Source organism: Orcinus orca, chromosome 10 (genome assembly GCF_937001465.1).
Source record: "Orcinus orca chromosome 10, mOrcOrc1.1, whole genome shotgun sequence".
Classification (NCBI taxonomy): Eukaryota; Metazoa; Chordata; class Mammalia; order Artiodactyla; family Delphinidae; genus Orcinus; species Orcinus orca.
The window spans coordinates 30,951,253-30,974,327 of NC_064568.1; the positions used below are offsets into that span (position 1 = coordinate 30,951,253).

At 40.4% G+C, this 23,075-nt stretch overlaps 1 protein-coding gene across 17 annotated transcripts in view; it reads right to left on the bottom strand.

Annotated features, from left to right (window-relative positions):
- Positions 1–23,075, bottom strand: part of PXK (PX domain containing serine/threonine kinase like) — a 75,556-nt gene that overhangs the window by 30,454 nt on the left and 22,027 nt on the right. For all 17 annotated transcript variants that reach the window (XM_012532383.3, XM_012532380.3, XM_004267962.4 and 14 more), the window contains 5 exons: positions 19,714–19,764; positions 17,832–17,879; positions 9,647–9,833; positions 779–856; positions 202–275 (listed from right to left, as the gene is read on the bottom strand). In XM_012532383.3, the coding sequence (XP_012387837.1) occupies positions 202–275; positions 779–856; positions 9,647–9,833; positions 17,832–17,879; positions 19,714–19,764 (438 nt within the window). Of the gene's footprint in view, positions 1–201; positions 276–778; positions 857–9,646; positions 9,834–17,831; positions 17,880–19,713; positions 19,765–23,075 lie in introns of those variants that run through there.

A 23,075-nucleotide genomic window follows, 5' to 3' on the forward strand; every position in this document is an offset into this window, starting at 1 on the left:
TTGATCAAACATAATCACATCGATACTACCAAATGCATAAAAAAGTGACTTAAAATGACTCTCCTTTGATGTGTGACTAAGGAGGCCTTTACATCACTCAGGAGCACAATACAATTTTGTAATTCTCTTGTCAATATCTGCTTTCATAAACCCATCTGAAGTCCTTGAAATGAGCCTGAAGCAAAAAAAGCTACAGCTTACCCAGCTTAACACTAGCCGCTCCTTTGGCTGATTTTTAATCTTCATCAAGAAATATTTCTTCCTTATCCTCCAACCTGTCATAAAAGCAGAGATGTGTTTATAGCTACATGATTTTACACCGATATGTTTTGGTGACCAAGTAATTAATAAAAATTAATTTTGGAAATATTATTCATAGCTATATAGGCACCATTAAAAAACTATCTGGTAATAGTGACATGGTAAAAGCTGAACTAAAAAAAAAAAAAGCAAAGAAATTACTCTACTCATGGAAAAGGGAAAACAGCACTTCAGTTTAGATTTAGTGAAAAAGGTAAAACAAGAATGAATGATGGTTCTGAAACTATTAGTTACTACCATCCAAATCTTCAGATGGAGCTTTAACCAAGATTCATTAAGTAATAAAAGTTAAGGACTGCATCCTAAAACCGTACGGAGGCAAAAAGAAAAAGAAATCACCTGCATTTCTTATGCATTTCACCTGCATAAAAACTTTCTTGGGATACTCATAAGAAAGCATGACAAAGAACCCAGTTCTCTGATCTTTCTTAACAAAATGGGCATGGCAGTTTCTCACCTATGTCTTTCAATGGTTCCACCACCTCCCACTTTGGTTCTGATCGGAAGAACATGGAAACCTGTTGTAAGGCAATCTCTGCAAAGATATTTTAGAAACTCATTAGTCAAACACTATCAGGAAAGTGCCATATGCTTAAAATATTATTCTTGCAAATGAAATTCTTATGGTCTATGACCTTCTTGAAAAACTTAATTATAAAAAAATGAACACAGACTAAATAAAATGTGGGATTCTAGACTGAATCCTGGAATAGAGTAAGATCATTAATGGAAAAGCTAGTGAAATCTGAATAAAACTATAGTTAAGAGTAATGTACCAATGCTAATTCCTTAGTTTTGACAGATGTGCCACGCTTACATAAGATGTTAACATTAGGGGAAAACGGGTGAGGGGTATACGGAAACTCTGTACTATCACTGCCATTTTTTCTGTAAATCTAAAATTACTCCAAAATAAAAGGTTTAGTAAAGAAAAGAAAGTAACTACTAGTGGAATAATTACTTATACTGGAAGATCTAAAATATGCAAACTAGTTGGCTTAACCCAAGAATTCAATATATGCACCAGACAACAACCCGAGCACAAAACTCAAAGCGTATTGTAAGCTCAGCTTGGAAGAGCATGAAATGTTGCTCCAAGTGATATTTATCCCGCCTTCATTCCTCATGAAATTATAGCTTTCACCAACAAAGAAGCGATTAGCCTTAAATATATACATACTGGAAATAAAAGCCAGTGTTTTAGAAAAACATCCATGTACAGCAACAATATGGTTCTACGGTGGGAAATTACCGTATGCCTGTTTACTGGGAAAAAATCCACCCATCTCTTTGTGTTTATTTATCATGAGAACGTTTCCCCTTCTAAGAAGACAATGAAAAGAGGAAGTTCTTTAAAGTTCACTGTATAAGGAAATTATCAGAATAACTGTGTTTTTACATTTCCTGCAAAAAGCAACATCTATAATTTGCTATTTTCCCTCAATGTAGTGAGTGAATGAAGCCACACTGGATCCCTGAAAGCAAAGAGCAATCCTGCAAATTCACTGTGGAACTGCACCTCTGCCTAGCATTAGTTACATCCCAGGCACGAGGGATTTAGCAGAAATGTTTTCCATGTGTCAAAATGACCTAGTCTGGAATTAACTATGCCGAGAGCTAGGCAAACAATATCATTTTGATATATTTTACAGTACATTATGAATTGAAGTTTGGGGAAGAAAACAATCTTACTGACTCAATATGTAAAGTGTCAGTGTTGTCCACACAAAAGAGAACATGAGATGACAGACACAGAACAGACTCCATTTACATTTGTTTTAACTACTCCAATGTGACAACGCATTTGGAGAGGTTCGGAGTGGAAGAAGCAGATGAATTTTTATAACCGACACTGGGAACTCTGAACCTCCTCTATAAGTAATGCGGATATAAAATGCTTTTAGTATTTCCAAAATAACTTGAACATAAACTGCTTAAAAAGATATTCTTTTACGTGAAAATCATAACAACTTTGAGGAGGATTATGAAAAATAATTTTCTAAATGGGATACAATGTCATTCTCAGAGACTGTAAAGGACAATTGGTTCAAAACTAACAGTGACTCATAATTCCCCACAATATCATTATTCCACAATGTTTACTGTACGCTACTATGTATTATACATTGTTTTAGGAATGGGGAAAACAGCTGTGAGCAAGTGGAATATGGTAGATTTGTTACTGGCAAATTAAGGACTAGAAAATAGCTTTTTTTACCTTTGGGGTCAGGGAATTGTAGACAGGACATTTTCTTTCCTCTGAACTATGATTTATTGTCAGTAAATCACAGGACTACCATGCTCCCGATATTAATCCCTTCTCTCCCCAGATTCAGGTAACACACTTCCAACCTAAACATCTACTCCTCTGCTAAGAAGCCCTTATTGGGGCCCCATTTCCTTCCCAAATCAAGACCAAGCTTCTAGCTCTGGCTCTACCTTACCCTTCTGTCTCTACCCCCCACAGTGTATGAGCCTCACACTCTTTTCACTGAGATTTGCCTGCCAAGGCCCCTGAAGACTGGTCTACCTCCACCCCTTGGCATTTTCTATTCCTATCCATCTATCCTTTGAGGCTTAGCCCACATTTGCTGCTCCCCTAGCCGGGACTCCCTCCCTTCTTCCCTCCTCTGCACACTTCGGTGCTACACGTGTCCCTCTTCTATGGGATCCTGTCTCACATTAGGGCTACTGTCTTCCACTAGACTGTGAACTCTGGCTGGAAAGAAATAACTTAACAGGGCAGAGCCCACAGCCATACGAAAATACTTCTTTCTCTCTGGGAGCACTGGCCCTTGCCTCTTGGCCTGGCTAACTTCTACTCACCCCGCAGATCTCTATGTAGGTATCACCTCTTCTGGGAAGCCTTCCTCCATCTTCAGATCTGGATCATCTGCACCCTGACCCCCACCCTCAAGGTGCTGCCATATTTTTAACCTGCCACAGTCTTCACCTGTCAATCTCCCTGCAGAAGTGCCATGGGGTGGGCATGGGATTAGGAGACTATTCATTCCTCGGTGCTGTATTCGTAGCACCTGGCACATAGTAGGTACACAATAAATAGCTGATGAAGTAAGAACTAAGGGTTCAATACATGTTCAATGGATGTGGACACTCCCTCCCATTAGAACATGAAATCCATGAAAAGGAAGGCATTTGCCCTCCATTTCTCTAGCACTGACACATGGGAAAAGCTGCATGCTCGGTAGTTGCTGATAAACAAGCCCCAGACAGGAAATGCAGAGCGATGCCTTCAAGTCCATCCTGTGCTTCCCTCAGAGCTCAGACTTCTCAGCTCAGAACGTACCAGCTGCCCCCACTGTGTGCAGCCTTTGACGTCCTAGATCCCAGCCCCGTGGGATGACTAAAGGGAATAAACACTGACTCCTCCCATCCCACAACTAGGCTCCAGATACCCCAAACTACTACAGCATGTGATATTGCAGCGGCCTGCAAAGCGGATGTGGGCCTCCAGCCTCTCTGAAGCATCCTGCTCTTGTTCTGAATATAATCTCATCTTCCCTCCCAACCTCCCCTCCTGCCCAATCCCTCTCTCACTCCCTCCTTCCCTTCATCTTGGAGTCCTCTACTATCTGACCTGTTCATAGGATTCCTGGGCTTTTAGGACTAGAAGAGAGCTTCGACACTACCTGGTCCACTGTCCCCACCCCCACCTCCTGTGTTATAGGTTGGGACCTCAAGGCCTACAGAGTGGAGATGCTGCTAATAAAAAAGCTGGGACCAGGACACAGGCCTCTTGATTTCTGGTCCAAGTGACTTCTGCGTGGACATTAAAAGCTTCCTTACGGAGTCGTTTACCGGGCAAAGATGGCTACAGTGCAGTGAAGCACCTTGCTAACAAGATGAATAAGGTGGTGTGTGTGTGCGTGCATGCCTGTGTTTCCCAACACAAACCCCTCATGACCGGGAGACACCTGTTTTCCCTGTACAGTAGCTGGCCCTCAATTAGACTTTCTAATTCAAATGAACACCCCAAAACCTGCCCTCAACAAAGCACCAAGGACCTATTTCCCTTCTGTGAATTTGGTCATAAGGAAAACATACGAAAAAGAAAAAAGGGACCAGCAATCCCAAGCTGGGGACCCAGGGAGGAGACGAGGCAGCTGCTGATGTCCTCCGAGCTCCTAGTCACCCATCTCCTGCGGAACGGCTGTTATCAACAGTTCCCCTCCAACAAAGCACCTCTGGGCTCAGTCAGAGCAACAGGCAGGAATGTGAGCATGGTGATTTCGGCCACATTTGAATGCAGAACTCAAATCCTGCTGCAGTGAAGCCGGGTGGTGAGCACAGACCATTTGGAAACTGATGAGAGGTAGAGACATTATCCACATTAAAGGGAAACTGGCTCTGCTTAGGGAAGTGCCAGAAGTGTGAGGTGTGCAGGGAGCCACGCTGTAAGTTTTGGGAAACCTGAACAAGTCTGTCTGGCTTTTTGGGGAATGGCTCAGTTAAGATGGTGTGGAGGAGGCGGCCTGGGTTTCCCTTTCCTGAGGCTGCTGGTGAGTCAGCATAGAGGAAAGACAAGTTCTGACATTTCATGCAAAGGGGGAAATAAATCAGCATTTCTCTGAAAACAGCATCCATCCCTTTACATCAGGACTGTGCCCTCTAAATAGCAGCAGCTTCTTGAGCATCTGAGTTCTGGCAGGAGCCTCTGACAATTTTCTTATACTCCTGCCCACATCTGCTTTGGACTCCTAACTGTCTGCCATGCTGGGAGAGGGGAAAGATCAGGACAAGAGCAGCATGTGAGAGACGTACAATAGAAGGAAATACAGGGATCAGACAACCTTCCAGGGGTTGAGGAGCATTTCAACTGGGAAACATTCAGACACTGGACACTTGTACAATCATACAAATGTGCAACCCTAGGTAAGGCCCTTCTTGGGGGGGGCCACTCATGTATAAAACGAGAGGGTTCTCCTGGAACTCATCAATGAGCTCGGTAAAGTTGCAGGATACAAAATTAATATACAGAAGCTGGTTGCATTTCTGTGTACTAACAACACACTATCAGAAAGAAAAAGTAAGAAAACAATTCCATTTACAATCACATCAAAAAGAATAAAATACCTAGGAATAAGTCCAACTAAAGAGGTAAAAGACCTGTACTTCGTAAACGCTAAGACCCTAATGAAAGAAATTGAAGAGGACACAAACAGATGGAAAGATATACCATGTTCATGGATTGGAAGAATTAGTATTGCTAAAATGACTGTACTACCCAAGGCAATTTACAGATTCAGTGCAATCCCTATCAAATACCGCTGGCATTTTTCACAGAGCTAGAAGAAATAATTCTAAATTTGTACGGAAACACAAAAGATCTTGAATAGCCAAAACAATCTTGAGAAAGAAGAACAAGCTGGAAGTATCATGCTCCTGATTTCAAAGTATACTACAGAGTTACAGTAATCAGAACAGTATGGTATTGACATGCACGTGCACACATGCACATGCATATACAGAGAACAAAGGAAAAGAAGAGAGAACCCAGAAATGAACCCATACTTCTATAAGCAGTTAATCCACGACAAAGGAGGCAAGAATACACTATGGAGAAAAGGCAGCCTCTTCAATAAATGGTACTGGGAAAACTAGACAGCTACATGCAATAGAACCAAACTGGCTACTCTCTCACATCATATACAAAAATAAACTAAAAAATGGATTAAAGACGTAAAATAAGACCTAAAACCATAAAACTCCTAGAAGAAAACATAGGTGGTAAGCTCTTTGACACTGGTCTTAGTGATATTTTTTTGGTTATGTCTCCTCAGGCAAGGGAAAAACAGAAAGCAAAAACCAACAAATGGGACCTAATCAAACTTAAAAGCTTTTGCACAGCAAAGGAAACCATGAACAAAACAAAAAGGCCATCTACTGAATGGGAGAACATATTTGCAAAAAATATGGCTGACAAGTGGTTAATATCCAAAATATACAAAGAACTCATACAACTCAACATCAAAAAACCAAACAACCCTATTAAAAAATGGGCAGAGTACTTGAATAGACATTTTTCCAAAGACAACATACAGATGGCCAACAGGCATATGAAAAGATGCTCAACACTACTAACCATCACGGAAATGCAAATCAAAACCACAATGAGGTATCACCTCATACCCATCAGAAGGGCTATCATCAAAAAGACCACAAATAAAAATCAAGTGTTGGTAAAGATGTGGAGAAAAGAGAACCCTTGTGCACTGCTGGTGAGAATGTAACGTGGTGCAGCCACTATGGAAAATGATATGGAGGTTCCTCAATAACTTAAAAGTAGAACTACCATATGATTCAATTCCACTCCTGGGTATATATCAGAAGAAAATGAAAATGAAAATTAGAAAAAAATATATGCACCCCCATGTTCATTGTGGCATTATTTACAATAGCCAAGATATGGAAGCAATCTAAGAGTCACAATGGAATATTAATCAGCCACAAAAAAGAATGAAATTTGCAACCACATGGATGAATACAGTCAATAACTATGTAATATCTTTGTATGGTGACATATTGTAAGTTGACATCATCAACTTTTCATGATGATTATTTTGAAATGTATAGAAACATCAAATCACAATGTTGTGTAACAGGAACTAACATAGTATTGTAGGTCAGTTATTCTTCAAAAACAAACAAACTCATAGAAAAAGAGATCAGATTTGTGGTTACCAGAGGTGGGGGCTAGGGGGGATAGGGGGATGGGGAATTGAATGAAGGTGGCCAAAAGGTACAAACTTCCACTTATAAGATAAATAAGTACTAGGGATGTAATACACAACATGATAATTATAATTAACAATGCTGTACATTATATATGAAATTTAACAAGAGAGTAGATCCTAAGAGTTCTCATCACAAGGAAAAAATTTTTTTCTATTTAATTTTGCATCTGTATGAGATGAGAGATGTTCACTAAACTTACTGTGATAATCATTTCACAATGTATGTAAGTCAAATCATTATGCTGTACACCTTAAACTTATACAGTGCTGTATATCAATTATATCTCAATAAAACCGGAAGGAAAACAACAACAAAAAATAACATTAAAAAATAAAACGGGAGGGTTAGTTTTGATACGTCTGCTCCAAGATCCCTGCTAGCTCTGACCCCTGGCAACTCAAGGTACTTCCGGTATAAGCTCCCTGAGAACAGGAAGCACATCTTCTTCACACCTGCACCCCAACACCCAGCCCTGCACCCAGCACATGGCATAGGCAGAGCAGACAGTCAAGGTTTATGGAATGAATGGCATCATCATGTGTGCACTACACCTTGACACTTGCCCTGGGAGAACATTAGCAGACACCCTCAGGAAAAAATGTGGACAAACCAATGAAGAGGGCTGGGTTGGGACTGATTTGATAAAAGTCAATCCAGGGACTTCCCTGGTGGCGCAGTGGTTAAGAATCCACCTGCCAATGCAGGGGACACAGGTTCGAGCCCTGCTTCAGGAAGATCCCACATGCCATGGAGCAACTAGGCCTGTGCGCCACAACTATTGAGCCTCAGCTCTAGGGCCCGCGAGCCACAACTACTGAGCCCGCATGCCACAACTACTGAAGCCCACATGCCTGGAGCCCGTGCTCCGCAACAAGAGAAGCCACCACAATGAGAAGCCCGCGCACCGCAACGAAGACCCAACTCAGCCAAAAATAAATAAATTAAAAAAAAAAAAAAAAAGTCAATCCAGAAGGCCCATGATCTGAATTCTGAGAACAAGTGAGGTAAATAAAGCATGGTGAATTGAAAGCCAAGCGAGATCTACTCTGAAAGAATGCGAGCTGTCCTGGGAGCCCCTTTTCTCCTACGTGAACCGAGAAACAAGTGGGGGAAGGATGCAAGCCTTGTAACAATTCATTGTTACTTACAGTAAATGTGAGTGTGAAATTAACTTTCCTTCACTTGATTGCATTCTAGAAACGCATTTTTCTTACAGGCACTTCCATTAGAAGATGGCAGGTACATTCTAGGACAAGGCTTCTCAAACTTTAAGTATGCATGCAAACCACATGGCAACCTTCTTAAAACCACATCCTGATCCTAGGTTTAGGCTGGGGCCTAAATCCTGCATTACTGACAAGCTCCCAGTGATGCCAGTGCTGCTGTCAAAGGACCACACTGCAAGTAGCAAGTTCTAACTGTGGTTTTCAAACTCGGTGGCAATTAGAATCTCTAGGGGAGCTTTACAAATTAGGAATCGAATCCACAGATATTCTGATTTAACTGGCATGAATGCAGCCTGGGCATCAGGATTTTTTAAAGCTCCCCAGGTGGATTATATTATGCAGAAAAGTTTGGTGCCTGACAAGTAGTCCTCTATTTCCCTCTATCTGACACAGAAATAAAAGTGTCTCCCTCCAATTACTTCAAAAGCAGCCCCTCTATCTGACGCAGAAATAAAAGTGTCTCCCCCCAATTACTTCAAAAGCAGCCCCTCTATCTGACGCAGAAATAAAAGTGTCTCCCCCCAATTACTTCAAAAGCAGCGTTCTGAGGACCTAAAATGTAGCCGGTAAACAATCTGTTCTCTTAGCAAGGAAATCAGCTTATTAATAATACCCAGAGTTCCACTTAGACTCTAAGCATGGTTTAGTTTTAAAAAACCAGTTGAATTCTAGTCACTGGTTCAGTTCTACAACAGTTTCTATTGGTCTCTTCAAGGCCACGCCAGAGTGTATTAAATATTTAATCACTCATTCTGCTGACAACGGGCTTACATTACTGATGCTAGCTTTGTGTGTGACTGGCACCCTTTCCAACTCAGGCCCCTGGCTGCCACCCTGACCCAGGGAAGGTTTGGAAGAGAACTACCTCTTCTTTAGGCTTTGCACAGAGTGGATTTCAGCAAGCAACGGGGAAGACACAGAAAGAACACTTCTGGATCACTGTTGTGTTTAAAGTAATTCCCAGGAAAACCAGGCATAGTATATACTGTAAACACAAAAACAGAGCCAAATACAAATCGAATTGAGATTACTGTATAGATTATTGTGGACTATTTACTCTCTGTTTTGTCAGGGAAGATAATAAAGACAAGACTCTGTATACAGACAATAAGTTCTCCTCCATATTTTTCTAAACAGACATCACAAACATTTTAGAACAATGTTCTTCTTATATATCTACGGTAAAAATACAATCAGGTAATTATTAGTAAATGAATAACACCCTATAACAGATGTACACATCTCCTCATTTGGAAGGAGAATTTCTCCCACGTGTATTATCTCCAGCAAAGAAAAGCGCCTCTTTTGTCCCGGGACTGTAGCTGATAGATCCCTCTACTTACCAGTATAGCTTGCAGAATAGTTGTTTGGATCTAAAAACTTCTTAACCAGCTCACAATTAGACAAGATATGATTTGTGGTGATAACGTTGAGATAGTTCTGAAGACCTTTCTGCCTCTCAGCTATGAACTCACGATCCATGTTACCAATCAATTTTTTGGGAGGAAGAGGTAGACTTAGGCCTGCAATCTTTAATTAAAAAAAAAAAAGTATTATACTCATGTCATCCCCAAATAAGATACATTATCAGAATCCTGAGCCATCATATTTCATTAGGTCTAAGGTATTTTAGGATACATCCTAATTTGTCAAACTATAAAAATGTGAAAAACCGTAACAACTAAGAATTGATAAGATGCTTTATTCAGCATAGCAACTTTAAAACTTAATTTTGTGATGTGGTTTTCTTTTTATCAAACATATACATGAACATAATTTCAAGAGTCAAATAGTTCTTTTTTTATTATTACTAGCAGTCCCACAGTGCTCCTACTACCCCCCCTCAACAGGTGACATATCCATTCCCCACCCCAGAGGCAGCCACATTCAATGCTTTCGACTGATCTTCTGCAATAGGGGACTGTTCACATTGTTATGTCTTGATTTTTCACTGTTAGGCATTATCTGTAAGTTTCTAATTATGGAAGATTAGGATTAAGTTCTCTTTCACAATCCTAATCTCATTCCATACACGTTCTATTACTACTCCTTCCAATATAGTGATGTTATAATTTTATTTAGTGCAATATTCATATTTACATTAGGTAAATGATATTCACAACTGAGCCAAAGAGCATGCTTATTATTCCTTTCTGTCAATTAGTAGTCTTTTTAAGTTTTCTATTCAACTCCAAACTCTCCGCCTAAGCCTTTTCTCAACACATTCAGATACAAAGATGTATCAATTTTATCTTCTTAAGGAGTACCTTCCAGAACCCACCAACATGCTCCAAGCAGGACTGGTGGTCCCTATACCTGCTGCAAAGCTGGCATCCTGGGACCTCCCTTCACCATCATGCTGGAGAAGTTTTTGCCCTTTCTCCTGCTGAACCCCATTTCTATATCCATACCTGCCCTTTTCTTTGGGTGGAGATACCCTCTGTCAGCTTCCTAAAAAGGGAGCAAGGGAGATAAGTGTTTTGAAACGTTGCATGTTAAAAAATGTTTTTATTCTACCCTCACACTTGATTGATAACGAGTCTTGATATGGAATTCTAAGTTGGAAATACATTTCTTCCTCAGAATTTTTAGGAGCTACATTATTGTCTTTTAGTTTCTGGTGCTGCTGTTAAAGGTTCAAGCAGTAGATTCTTCATTCTGGTTTTTTTCTCTCCCTGGAAGCTTGTAGGATCTTCTCTTTGACCTCGGTTTGTGAATTCCATGTGCCTTTATATGGCTCTATTTTCATTCTCTGTGCTGAGTACTCGGCCCTTTCAATCTAGAAACTAATATCCTTACATTCTTTGGTATTTTCTTGTATTAGGTCATTATTTCTTCCTCTCCATTCCCTTTGCTTTCTTTTTCTAGAACTCCTGTTTTCCAATGTTGGACTTTCTGGACTGGTCCTCTATTCTTATCTTTTCGCTCCCATTTTCCACCTATGTTAAACATTTTCTCCCTGGGATATTTCCTCTATCTTTCAGCCCTTCTAAAGAGTTTTCATTCCTACTGTTATCTTTTTTACTTCTAAATACTTTTCTTTCCTTAATAGCATCCTGATGTAATGTAATGCAATTTTTAATCTGAGATTATAAAAGACAATTTTTCTAAGAACCTGTGACCTCACTCTCTTTAGCTCTTTCCTCTTAGGCTGGACAGATCCTCCCAAAAGAATCTTCCAGTCTCCTGCCTGGAGGGTCTACGCCTGACTGCCAGTATTCTGGGAGCTGAAAGGAAGAAGAGGGCTTGGCTGGGGGTAGGGGTGGGGAGTAGTCAGGTCTCCTGTTTGTTATGTAAATTTTCCAACTATGCCTGCATTCTCCAGTCCAAAGACTGTTCTACCCTCCCTAGAGAATAAACTCAGTTTTTCTACTGGAGGGAGAAGAGCAGCCATAAATTGCTCACATGGGGAGACTTGGTGATCTGACTGCTTAAACATACTTTCAACTCCTGATTTTAGCTTGACCTCAGCCCAGGCTGCAGGCAGCAGCTGGTGCTGTCAATTGCTAAATCTTTTGGAGGTTCTGTAGTATAAACTGGGACCCAATGGGGTTAGCCACCCTCACTGCCATCTCAGAATTCTGCCTTCCCATATCTGCTTAATTAGTTAGCTCTCATCCATTGGATTTTCAGTTTCAAATGTTTTTGTTGTAGTTTTCTCCTCTCCTATTCTATTTGTCCTTGAGGGTGTGTGTGTGTGTGTGTGTGTGTGTGTGTGTAAGATCAATTTACTGTTGTTTTAGAGTGGCTTCGGGAGAGAGGAAAAGTAAATGCGGGTGCTCAATCTATCGTTTTCCAGATCATTTAAAACTTTGAGTCCTGGGCTTCCCTGGTGGCGCAGTGGTTAAGAATCCACCTGCCAATGCAGGGGACAAGGGTTCGATCCCTGGTCCGGGAAGATCCCACATGCCACAGAGCAACTAAGCCCGTGCACCACAACTACTGAGCCTGCGCTCTAGAGCCTGCGAGCCACAACTACTGAAGCCCAGGCGCCTAGAGCCCGTGATCTGCCACAAGAGAAGCCACCATGATGAGAAGCCCACGCACCGCAACGAAGAGTAGCCCCCACTCACCACAACTAGAGAAAGCCCGCACACAGGAACGAAGACCCGATGCAGCCGAAAATAAATTAATTAAATAAATTTAAAAAAACAAACTTAGCATATCCCTCAATTATAAATGTAGGCCATAAACCTGGTATTATTAGCAATATCTGACTTTTGCCACTAAAAGAAATCACAGATATTTAAATATTAAATTATAGTGGCTGAAGATATCTTGAAATAAAAATAACAAACAACAAAAAAACTTTATAAGTCCTTTTTCTCTTTTGGCCACACCGAGCGGCATGCAGGATCGTAGATCCCCAACCAGGGATCAAACCTGGGCCCCTGGCAGTGAAAGCACGGAGTCCTAACCACTGGACTGCCAGATAACTCCCTATGAATCTATTTTTTAAACTTAAAAAAACAAAGTGTCAGATTGGTATCTTAATTTAATGAGCAAAACTGCTTTCAAAGAGCACTGCTAGTCTACACTTGTACGTAGATTAGAGCTGTCCAAGTGGCATGTGTATTGATCAAGGGGAAGGTCTAAAGAGAAGGGCATCTTGAATTCAGACAAGCATGTCATGTAAATCACCCATGTGAATGAACCTAACTTAGCCTGTTCCACTCTGTTGTATTTTTCAAACAATGCTGAAGACCTTGAACTTGATATTGGGCAAGATGAAGAGGTTGGTTGACAATTCTAAATTGCCTATTTCTCCAAAATATTTATGAAAATATGTCAGAACATACTTAGAGTGAATTTTCAACCATGGCAAAATTCATTGCCAGATGACACACTTCAATTTCAGGTTGTTTTCCTCACTCATACAATTAGGCTTTACGTAACAGCAGCTCCTTTATTAGCTAAATACAAAGCATACTTATGAAGAAAGCACATCACTCAGCACACATCCAAGCCAATCGTTTTATTATTAGTTTTGTTCAGGAGCATTGAGTAATACAGGGGAATCAAAGGTAATATATTACTGAAAACATAACTGATTTCTTTTAAAAGCTCCCTTATTAAGTTGCAGGATATAATCTCATTTGTGTGTGTATGTATGTGTGTGTGTGTATAAGCCCAGGCATATAGTTATATATGCACCAAAAACGTCTAAAAGGACTCACACTACCTGCTTGAGAATAGCTACCTCTGGGAGTGGGTTGGTGAATTAATTTTTATTTCTATACTATGAAATGTTAACATTTCTCATTTACTACTTTTTTCAATTAAAAAAAAGAAAGAAAAATCCCTTTTGCTCATCAAAGTGATCATATACACAACAAGGATTTTTTTTAAAATTACTATCAGCCAATATCAGCGCATTTTCCTGCACTACCTGCCCAAGAGCAGACCCAGCTGAACCTCACACATCACTTGGAATGGACAGTCACATCTGACAACATTGGATTCAAACCCCAACAGGGCTATTTTTTTTTTGGGGGGGGGTGCTATTTTTCATTCATGAATTTGATAAGCTATCTGTTTCAAACTTTGTGGCCTCCAAGCTTGAACCAATCTTTTTTTTCATGCTTCATTTCTCTTTAGGAAAATGTATTGATCTGCCCAGACATCCCATCAGCTCTTCCAAATCAACAGGTGAAACAGAGTTCTTTGCCAACAGCTGTGATTAGAGTGTCCCTGCCATGTCAGTCTGCTAGACAGATGGGAGGTGTTTTCCTGCCCTGGTTTAAGATCTCACAATAAATATTCCTAAAAGTATTAAAACTATGCTGTGTGTGTTACTTTAAAATCTTGCCTTTGAGGGACTTCCCTGGTGGTCCAGTGGTTAAGACTCCGTGCTCCCAATTCAGGGGCCCCGGGTTCGATCCCTGGTCAGGGAACTAGATCCCACGTGCCACAACTAAGAGCCCACATGCCACAACTAAAAAGATCCCGCATGCCACAATAAAGATCCCGTATGTGGCAACTAAAAGATCCTGCATGCCGCAACAAAGATCCCATGTGCCGCAATTAAGACCCGGCACAGCCAAATAAATTTTTTTTTTTAAAGTTCACTAATAAATAAATAAATAAATAAAACTAAAATAAAATCTTGCCTTTGAAAGGAGATTAACATTCAACAGAAACTTCTCTTTCAGCTTCCTCCTAGAATTTCTCAAATGCTTACCAGTCACAGAATATAAAATTCAGAACTCCCATGACTAATTAGAAAGGAGGGAGAGAGAGTACTAGCACATAAAGTGATGAAGCCACTAAGTCAGTGATTTCCTAGACACCTCCACAGGGATGGCTTCAAGCCAATCATCCCATTTTTTATTGTTCCCTCTTCAACGTACCCTATGTATTCCCTTCTTGAGTTCCTTGTATAAAGGAAAAGAGAACAAGAAGCCCAGCAGAGAAGTCCCCAAAGTTCCTCCATTCATAAAAGTTCCTCCATTCATAACATCTGCAGAGTGACAGAGCAAAGGGGGGATGACAGCCAAACTGGGGTCTGGAGCCCATAATCTGACCCATGCTAGCCTAGCAGAAGCTTCTAAATTCCATGACAAACTCTATCAGTTTCAAGAAAACTAGCTTTTTGTCTGGAGGAAAAACCTAACTCTGAATCTACTAGTCTCTCATTTCTGTTATCAGACCTTAACGATCTGTAAATTGTCTTCAACTACATTCTAGGGAGTATTCTAGGGAGTTCTAAGCTCTCAACAGACCCTAATTTGTCCCCATTTCCCCCCAGTGTTCAGTAGTCTCTACTACGTCAACAATGGGCAGTACAGCCAAATCACAAAACATTTGTGCTACAACAGACCTGAGAAGTCATCTGGTTCAGCCCCTTGGCTTCAGACAGGGAGAGTGAGGACAGAGAGAGGAAGTAACTGAGCCCAGGTCTCAGGGCTGGTAAGAGGCAGAGGCTGGGTCCCATGCCAAGTCTGAGGGTTCCCTGCCAGTTCCCATCACTGCAGTTCTTTCTTCTTTTTCTGTGTCGCATGCTATCTCTCTAGATGGTCACCAATTTGATGGTGCCTTTAAAATAAGGTGGTGATTTTTCTTCACTGTTACCACAAGATATGCTCACTATAAAAAGTTGGGAAAGTACAGCTTTTTTTCTGTTTTTCTACTTATACAGCTTGCATGTGTTTACTTGTACCGAACTTGGAAAGTACAGAACAGTATAAAGAACCAGAAATAAACATAACCCATAATCCTGCCACCTGGGGAACCCCATTGTTAACATTTTGGCATATTTCCTTCCAAGCTTTTTTCCTAAACATTTCAATGTAATTATTATATTGCATGTATAATTTTACATCCTGCTGGTTTTTTGGGTTTTTTTGCTTAGGTATGTTTCCTGTTGGACTCAGACAACTCTGCATATGTGTATTACATTTCTCTTTTTTCAGCAGGAACTCATTTATCTGTCAGAAGGGTAATCAGACACTGAAATTCATGGTCACAGTTTTCTTCTGTGGTTTTGGAATCTTTTTGGTCTGTTTTATGGGGTTGTTTTGAAATTATTTTGTTGCCAAAAAGCTGTATGTGCTTTCTTCTGTTTGTTTACTTGGATCCAGAAAAACCTCCCACTGAAATGCTGTCTGGCCATATCCTTCCCAGCACAAGCCAACATCAATACATGTGGATATTTGCATCTGAAATAAGATGCACAGTGAAAGTGCCCATTTTAACAAGGAAAATTACACTGATGCAAAAATAAAATTCTATTATATTAAAAAAGCTATAATTGAATAGTCATGGAGATTCAACTTTATATCCCCAAAGAAAGAACAAATAGGAGATAAAACCCTCCTCCCCACCCCCCATTCTTGGGGGCTAGGCCTAGGCAATTTCAATTTCAGAAGTATTTTTCCCATGATTCTTACTCAGCCATGGCTGAACGGCACTGTACAAAATCACTCCCCCTTCTGGGACTTCCCTGGTGGCGCAGTGGTTAAGAATCCACCTGCCAATGGAGGGGACATGGGTTTGAGCCCTGGTCTGGGAAGATCCCACATGCTGTGGAGCAACTAAGCCCGCAAGCTACAACTACTGAGCCGATGTGCCACAACTACTGAAGCCCGCGTGCCTAGAGCCCATGCACCACAACAAAGAGAAGCCCCCACTTGCCACAACTAGAGAAAGCCCGTGCACAGCAACAAAGACCCAATGCAGTCAAAAATTTAAAAATTAAATAAATTTATTTTTAAAAAAATGTAGACAGACAACATGTGTGAAATGCAGGACCATATGTCAATTACAAGAAGGTCTGCAGATACTCAGGCCAGTTCTACTGGAAGGAAAATAAGGCATTCATGCTTCCAGCAGTGTTGTAAATAATATGAAAGTCTGGACTCTACAAATGCTATTTTTCCAAAGTCTGGTCAATAAAAAATGGCCTTTTGAAGGAAATGAAGCATTACGCTGCCTCCCAGTCAGCAGTCCTCCTGACCTTTGTGGACAGGATCAGAGGTCACTCAGAATGACTGATGATGGCCACTTCACCTCCCAGCTGGGCTGGTCATAAGCCAAGCACTCTGGCTCAAGGGTTTATGCTACCAATCAAAGCTGAGATATGATACAAGCCCAGTGGTCTTCAATAACCCATGGCCCCTGAAGACCAATCTACCAGGTGAAGACATAGGTGGTATTGCCAGTACCTACGGTGCTAACACTTCTCTAGGACCCTTCGATCATTACCAGCACTAGCTTTGTTTCCAGCTCATCCCTCTTTGCATTATGGCCACCAAGTTACAAACATTTAAATCAAAGGGATTTAGAAATACATATTTAAGAGAAAAAAGTTACACTGAGGGACTTCCCTGGTGGCGCAGTGGTTAAGAATCTGCCTGCCAATGCAGGGGACATGGGTTCTATCCCTTGTCCAGGAAGATCCGACATGCCGTGGGGCAACCAAGCCCGTGCACCACAACTATTGAGCCCGCGTGCCACAACTACTGAAGCCCGCATGCCCTAGAGCCCGTGCTCCGCAACAAGAGTAGCCACTGCAGTGAGCAGCCCGCACACCACAACGAAGAGTAACCCCCGCGCACAGCAACGAAGACCCAATGCAGCCAAAAAATAAGTTTAAAAAGTAAAAAAAAAAAAAAAAAAAAAGTTACACTGAAAAAGGCTGAGTCTCTAGTTACTGCTGAGTGTTGTTGATCTGCAATGCTGACTATGCAGCCTTGTTTAAGAGAGTCTGAGAGTCCCAGCTCTCAGTGAACAACTCTAGCAACCCATCTAGTCATTCCTAACCTGCGAAAAGGAGATAACACACAGCATCCCATGATTGTGGTAAGGACGCAGTCTGGCTCAAAGGTACCCAGCTGCAAGGTGTTTATTATAAATGATGTTTATTCCCCAAAGTTTATTTTTAGAGTCACACATCATCTGTTTAAAGTATGAGCTTATCTCCTTTGCTAGGGAAATTTGCTAATTTCTTGTTCCTAATATTGTTGTTTCCAACCAGTTTCTAAGATACCCCAAGCAATAAATGTGTCATTGGTGTTTTAAAATAATTACCTGCAAGCTGTTGTTCAGCAAATCAAAGTCACTGTATCTCCTAACAATCTGTAAGAAATAAAAGTGGTGTTTTGATTCAGCAAAGACCATCAATTTTCATTTCCCTATTTAATATTTATTGGCATTTTAGAGCCAAGGCACTTGCATTAAGGGTAGCAGGGCTTATATACCTGGTGCTTAACTTGCTTAACTCAGCAGCCCCAGAAAACAGACCAAGCAGTGCCCCTGAGTTGGCTGGGCCATGGGAAACTGGTTAATGCTAGCCAAACTCGCAAGATGCCAACAGGTAAGAAAGAATGATGACGTATTTGTTTCCAGGGTGAATAGCCCTTTAAGTATTTTTTTTTTATTAACCAGGCACCTAGAAAGATGAATTAATGATTTACCAAAAAAAAAAAAAAAAGTTTTAGTGAACATGAAATTAAAGTTAAAGCATGTGGACAGTCTTGAGGCCATTTCATCCTTGCCCTGGATAAAACTTCCCCCATTTGAGATCCAACCAGTCTAGAGATTGGACGCATCTGCAGGCAGAGAGGCCACACAGCTCTCTGATTGCCCGTTTCCCCTCTTGGCCAACGGTCCACATCCACTGTGTATGCATTCTTTCTTAGTTATGGTGATGCCATTGATTAGGCCATAGCCAAATTCCACTAGCTCTTCAGTCTCCGGGGAAGGAAGTTATTTTGCTTTCAAAAAGTTTTTTCAATCTTTATTGATGATTCTCAAATATTAGTGTGCATAAGAATTACTTGGAGATCACCTAGGAATTCAGGAATTTAAGGAGGTTAAGTATCAACATTTTTGTTAAGTGTCCCCCAGGACTCTAAAGCATTGGATCTAGAAAACTACATCAAGGGTTGATTTTTCTGGTAGGACATTGCCCTTGGGCCTGTTTGACAAATATACATCAGAAAGTTAAACATGAGGGCATCCCTGATAAGTGCAAAGGAGCAAAAGGTAGTACAATAGTTAACCACAGAGAATGTGCAAATTCCACCCCTGTTCTGTCAGGGATATAAGCGTGACCTTGGACCAGTTACTTACCTTTTGAATGTAAAATGGGGCTAATACTATCACACAGAACTGCCTTTAAAGGGCTAAGTGAATTAATGTGCCTAACAATAAATGCTCAACTGATGTTAAATAGTATAATTAGTCCAACAAAAACCAGTTTGAATTTTCAGGCAAAGAAAAGACCAAGTATGGGTCACTGAGGTCAAAGACTGCTTAAGGTGAGAGGTAAGGTTCAACCTGGGCTATGAAGGACAAGGTAAGATTTTTGGAAGGCAGGAGGGTCATTATAATTACTAAAGCAGGAAAGAAATGGTCCCTGTACAGAATTCAGCCACCCTCTGCAAGTCAGCTGGGATGGGAAGCACCTCTAGATGTGTATAGTAAGTTCTGCCTCTCTGAGGCCACCTGTGAGGAAAGCAGGCCCTGGGGCTGTAAGCAGATCCTTACCTATGGTCAGTGTGGGAACTAGCACTAGAAATTGTCCATGACTGGACTTGGGAGTCCATGAAATGCACAATGTCCAGGGCACTGTCTCACCCTTCTACCTGGTGGACTGAACGTTAACCTGCCTCACCCAACAAGCCATGGCTTCAGGTGAGGTTTGAATTACTAGGAACAAAACAAGTAATTTGCCTAGCCCACTTACTCTGTGTCCACCTGGAGAACAGATTCCTACTCTCTGTAGTAACATACACGAATTAAACTGAACAACTGGGAACATAAAAGCCTTTTATAATACATGTGTTAGAGCTAAACGTTTATATCTAAAAGACATATGATTAATATAGTTTTTCCAGATTTTTAGATGCCCCAAGTCAGAATTTTGTTTAAACATTTTTCTAATGACAAAAAAAAAAAAAAAGCTTACCTGCCAGCTATTTTCTACAGAAATTCCTCTTTGTACCCGAATGATATATTCCTAAAAAAGAAGGGGAAAAGAGCCTCAATTACAAAACACCCAAATCATGCAGCTATATGGATGGACCTAGAAATTACCATACTAAGTGAAGTAGGTCAGACAGAGAAAAACATATATCATAAGATATCACTTATATGTGGAATCTAAAAAAAAAAAAAGATACAAATGAACTTATTTACAAAACAGAAATAGACTAACAGATATAGAAAATAAACTTATGGTTACCAAAGGGGAAAGTGGGGGCCGGGGGGGGAGGGATAAATTAGGAGTTTGGGATTAAAATATACACATTACTATATATAAAACAGATAACTAACAAGGACCTACTGTATAGCACAGGGAACTCTACTCAATATCTTGTAATAACCTGTAATGGAAAAGAATCTAAAAAAGAATACATATCTGAATCACTCTGCTGTACACCTGAAATTAATACAACATTGTAAATCAACTATATTTTAATAAAAACAAATTTTTAATAAGAAACAAAACAGAACAAAAAAACACCCAAATCAGAGGATCAAAAATATTAAGTGAAAGCATCAGATAAAGTAGACTTCAGAGAAAAGACTACTAGAAACAGAGAGGGACATAAAGATACAAGGGTAATCTCACAGCAAGACATAACAATCTTAAATGTGCGCGCACCAAATACCAGAGCTGCAAAATATGTGAAGCAAAAACTGATAGAACTGGAAGAAGAAACAGATGAATCCATGATTACAGTTGGAGACTTCAACACCCCTCTCTCAGCAATTGATAGAACAACTAAAGAGAAAATCAGTAAGGATACAGACAAATTCAGCAATACCATTATTGATGAAAAATTAATCAGTAAGATTCATAATCTTACTGAATATTAATTAATAATTAATAACCAATTAATCTAAGAAAGAAATGAAAACTTTTATTCGAGCCAACCTGGGGACTATAACCCAGGAGACAGTCTTTCAGAAAGCTCTGAGGACTGTTCCGCCTGTTAGAGGTCAAAGCACAGTTATATAAGTTTTTAAGACAAACAGGTTATACATCAAATGACATATCAACAGTTTACACAATCCAGATCTGCACGTACAAAGCAAGTCGTGGGTCATGGTGACCCTTTACCAGATTAAGAAGGAATGTTATCTCCTAAGGAGGTCTAGTCAATGCAGCCACACAATACATACTAAAGGGGAGGGAGGAAGCCTAAATGGAAGCCTTTTCCTGAGAAAAATTTTATGTTCGAATTTTTCTTGTCTTGCCATAAAATATGAATTTTATTTCATTACCATCAACCAATAGATTGATCAGCATTTATAGAACACTCTATCCAACAATAGCACTCCATCCAATAATATTCTGCTATTCAAGAGGATATACAAATGGCATATAAGCACAGGAAAAGATATTCAACATTACTAGTCATCAAGCAAATGTAAATTAAGACCACAGTGAGATATCACTATATCCCTATGAGAATGGCTGAAACAAAAAATAATGATAACACCAAATGCTGGCTAGGATAACAGAGAAACTGGATCACTCATAAATTAATGGTGGGAACTCTAAATGGTACAGACACTCAGGAACACAGTTTGGCAGTTTCTTAAAAAACTACAACATGCAACTATCATATGACCCAGCAACTGCACTCCTGGACATTTATTCCAGAGAAACAAAACCTTATGTCCATACAATAACTCACACATGAAAGTTCACAGCAGCTTTATTGGTGACAGCCCCAAAGTAGAAACAAGCCAGATGTCCTTAAGCAGGTAAATGGTTAAACTTTGCTACATCCACACCAGGGAATACGACTCAGCAACAGAAAGGAATAAACTATTGATACATGCAACAAATTGGATGAATCTCCAGAGAACTATGCTGAGTGAAAAAGCCAATACCAAAAGATTATAAACTACATGTCTCCATTTCTACAACATTCATGAAATGACAAAATTATAGATATGGAGAACAGCCTAGTGGTTGCCAAGAGTTAAGACTGCGGTAGGAGGGTGTGTGTGGAAGGGAAACTAGTGTGGCTAGAGAAGGGCAAATGAAGTGCTATGGTTTGAAGGTCTCTGTCCCCCCAAAATTCATGTGTTGAAATACTAACCCCCAAAGATGATGGTATTAGGGGGTGGGACCTTTGGGAGGTACTTAGGTCATGACAGTGAAGCCCTCATGAATGGGATTAGTGCCTTATAAAAGAGGCTTCAGAGGGGCCCTTGCCTCTTCCACCATGTGAGGATAGTCTGAAACGGTGCTACTAGCTATGAACCCGGAGGAGGACCATCAGCAGAAGGCAACCATGCTGGCACCTTAGTCTTGGACTTCCGGCCTCTAGAACTATGAGAAATAAACATCTGTTGTGTATAGGCCACTCGGTTTATGGCATTTTGTTATAGCAGCCTGAATGGACTAGGACATGAGAGATGTCTGAACCAATGGAAAAGTTCTGGATTATGTATCTTGATTACATCAATGTTAATGTCTTGGTCGTGATATTGTACCAAGTTTTGCAAGATACTACCAATGAAAAAACTGGATGATGAATATATGGGATCTCTCTGCAATGCTTTTTTTTTTTTTTTTTTTTTTTTTGCGGTACGCGGGACTCTCACTGTTGTGGCCTCTCCCGTTGCAGAGCACAGGCTCAGCGGCCATGGCTCACGGGTCCAGCCGCTCTGCGGCATGTGGGATCTTCCCAGACCAAGGCACGAACCCATGTCCCCTGCATGGGCAGGCAGACTCTCAACCACTGCACCACCAGGGAAGCCCTGCAATGCTTTTTATAACTGTATGAGAATCTACAATTATCTCAAATAAAAAATTTTAACCTTAGACATTCAAAACTACTATGGTAGAGTCAGAAGACTAAGATCCATGATTTTTACCACTCAAAGTTTGCATTTTATATGCATAGTCAACTAGAAAAGGCCATGGTTAAGAAAACAAGTAAAAAGGTAGAATAGATAAGCAGTGATGGCATTTTCCAAAGAAACCAAATCTAGTGACCCCCAAAGCTGCCTGAGCATTGAAATCTTCCTGCTCCTGGGGAGGGAAGACAAGAGAGGGTGTTAAAAATACACATTCACAGGCCTTGCACCAGACTTGCTGAATGAGAATCCCTAGGATAGAAACTGGGAATTAGAAGTTTTAATAGCCTCCCCAGGTAATTCTTACTAATCAAATAAGAAGGAAACAGACCTAGTCCAGCATTCTGCTTATACACACAGGGAGTTATGATGAAGGTACAGATGAAATCATATAAAAAACATTAACTTTTTTCCTCAAATGCTCAGAATTCTTTTAACATCTTTGGATGG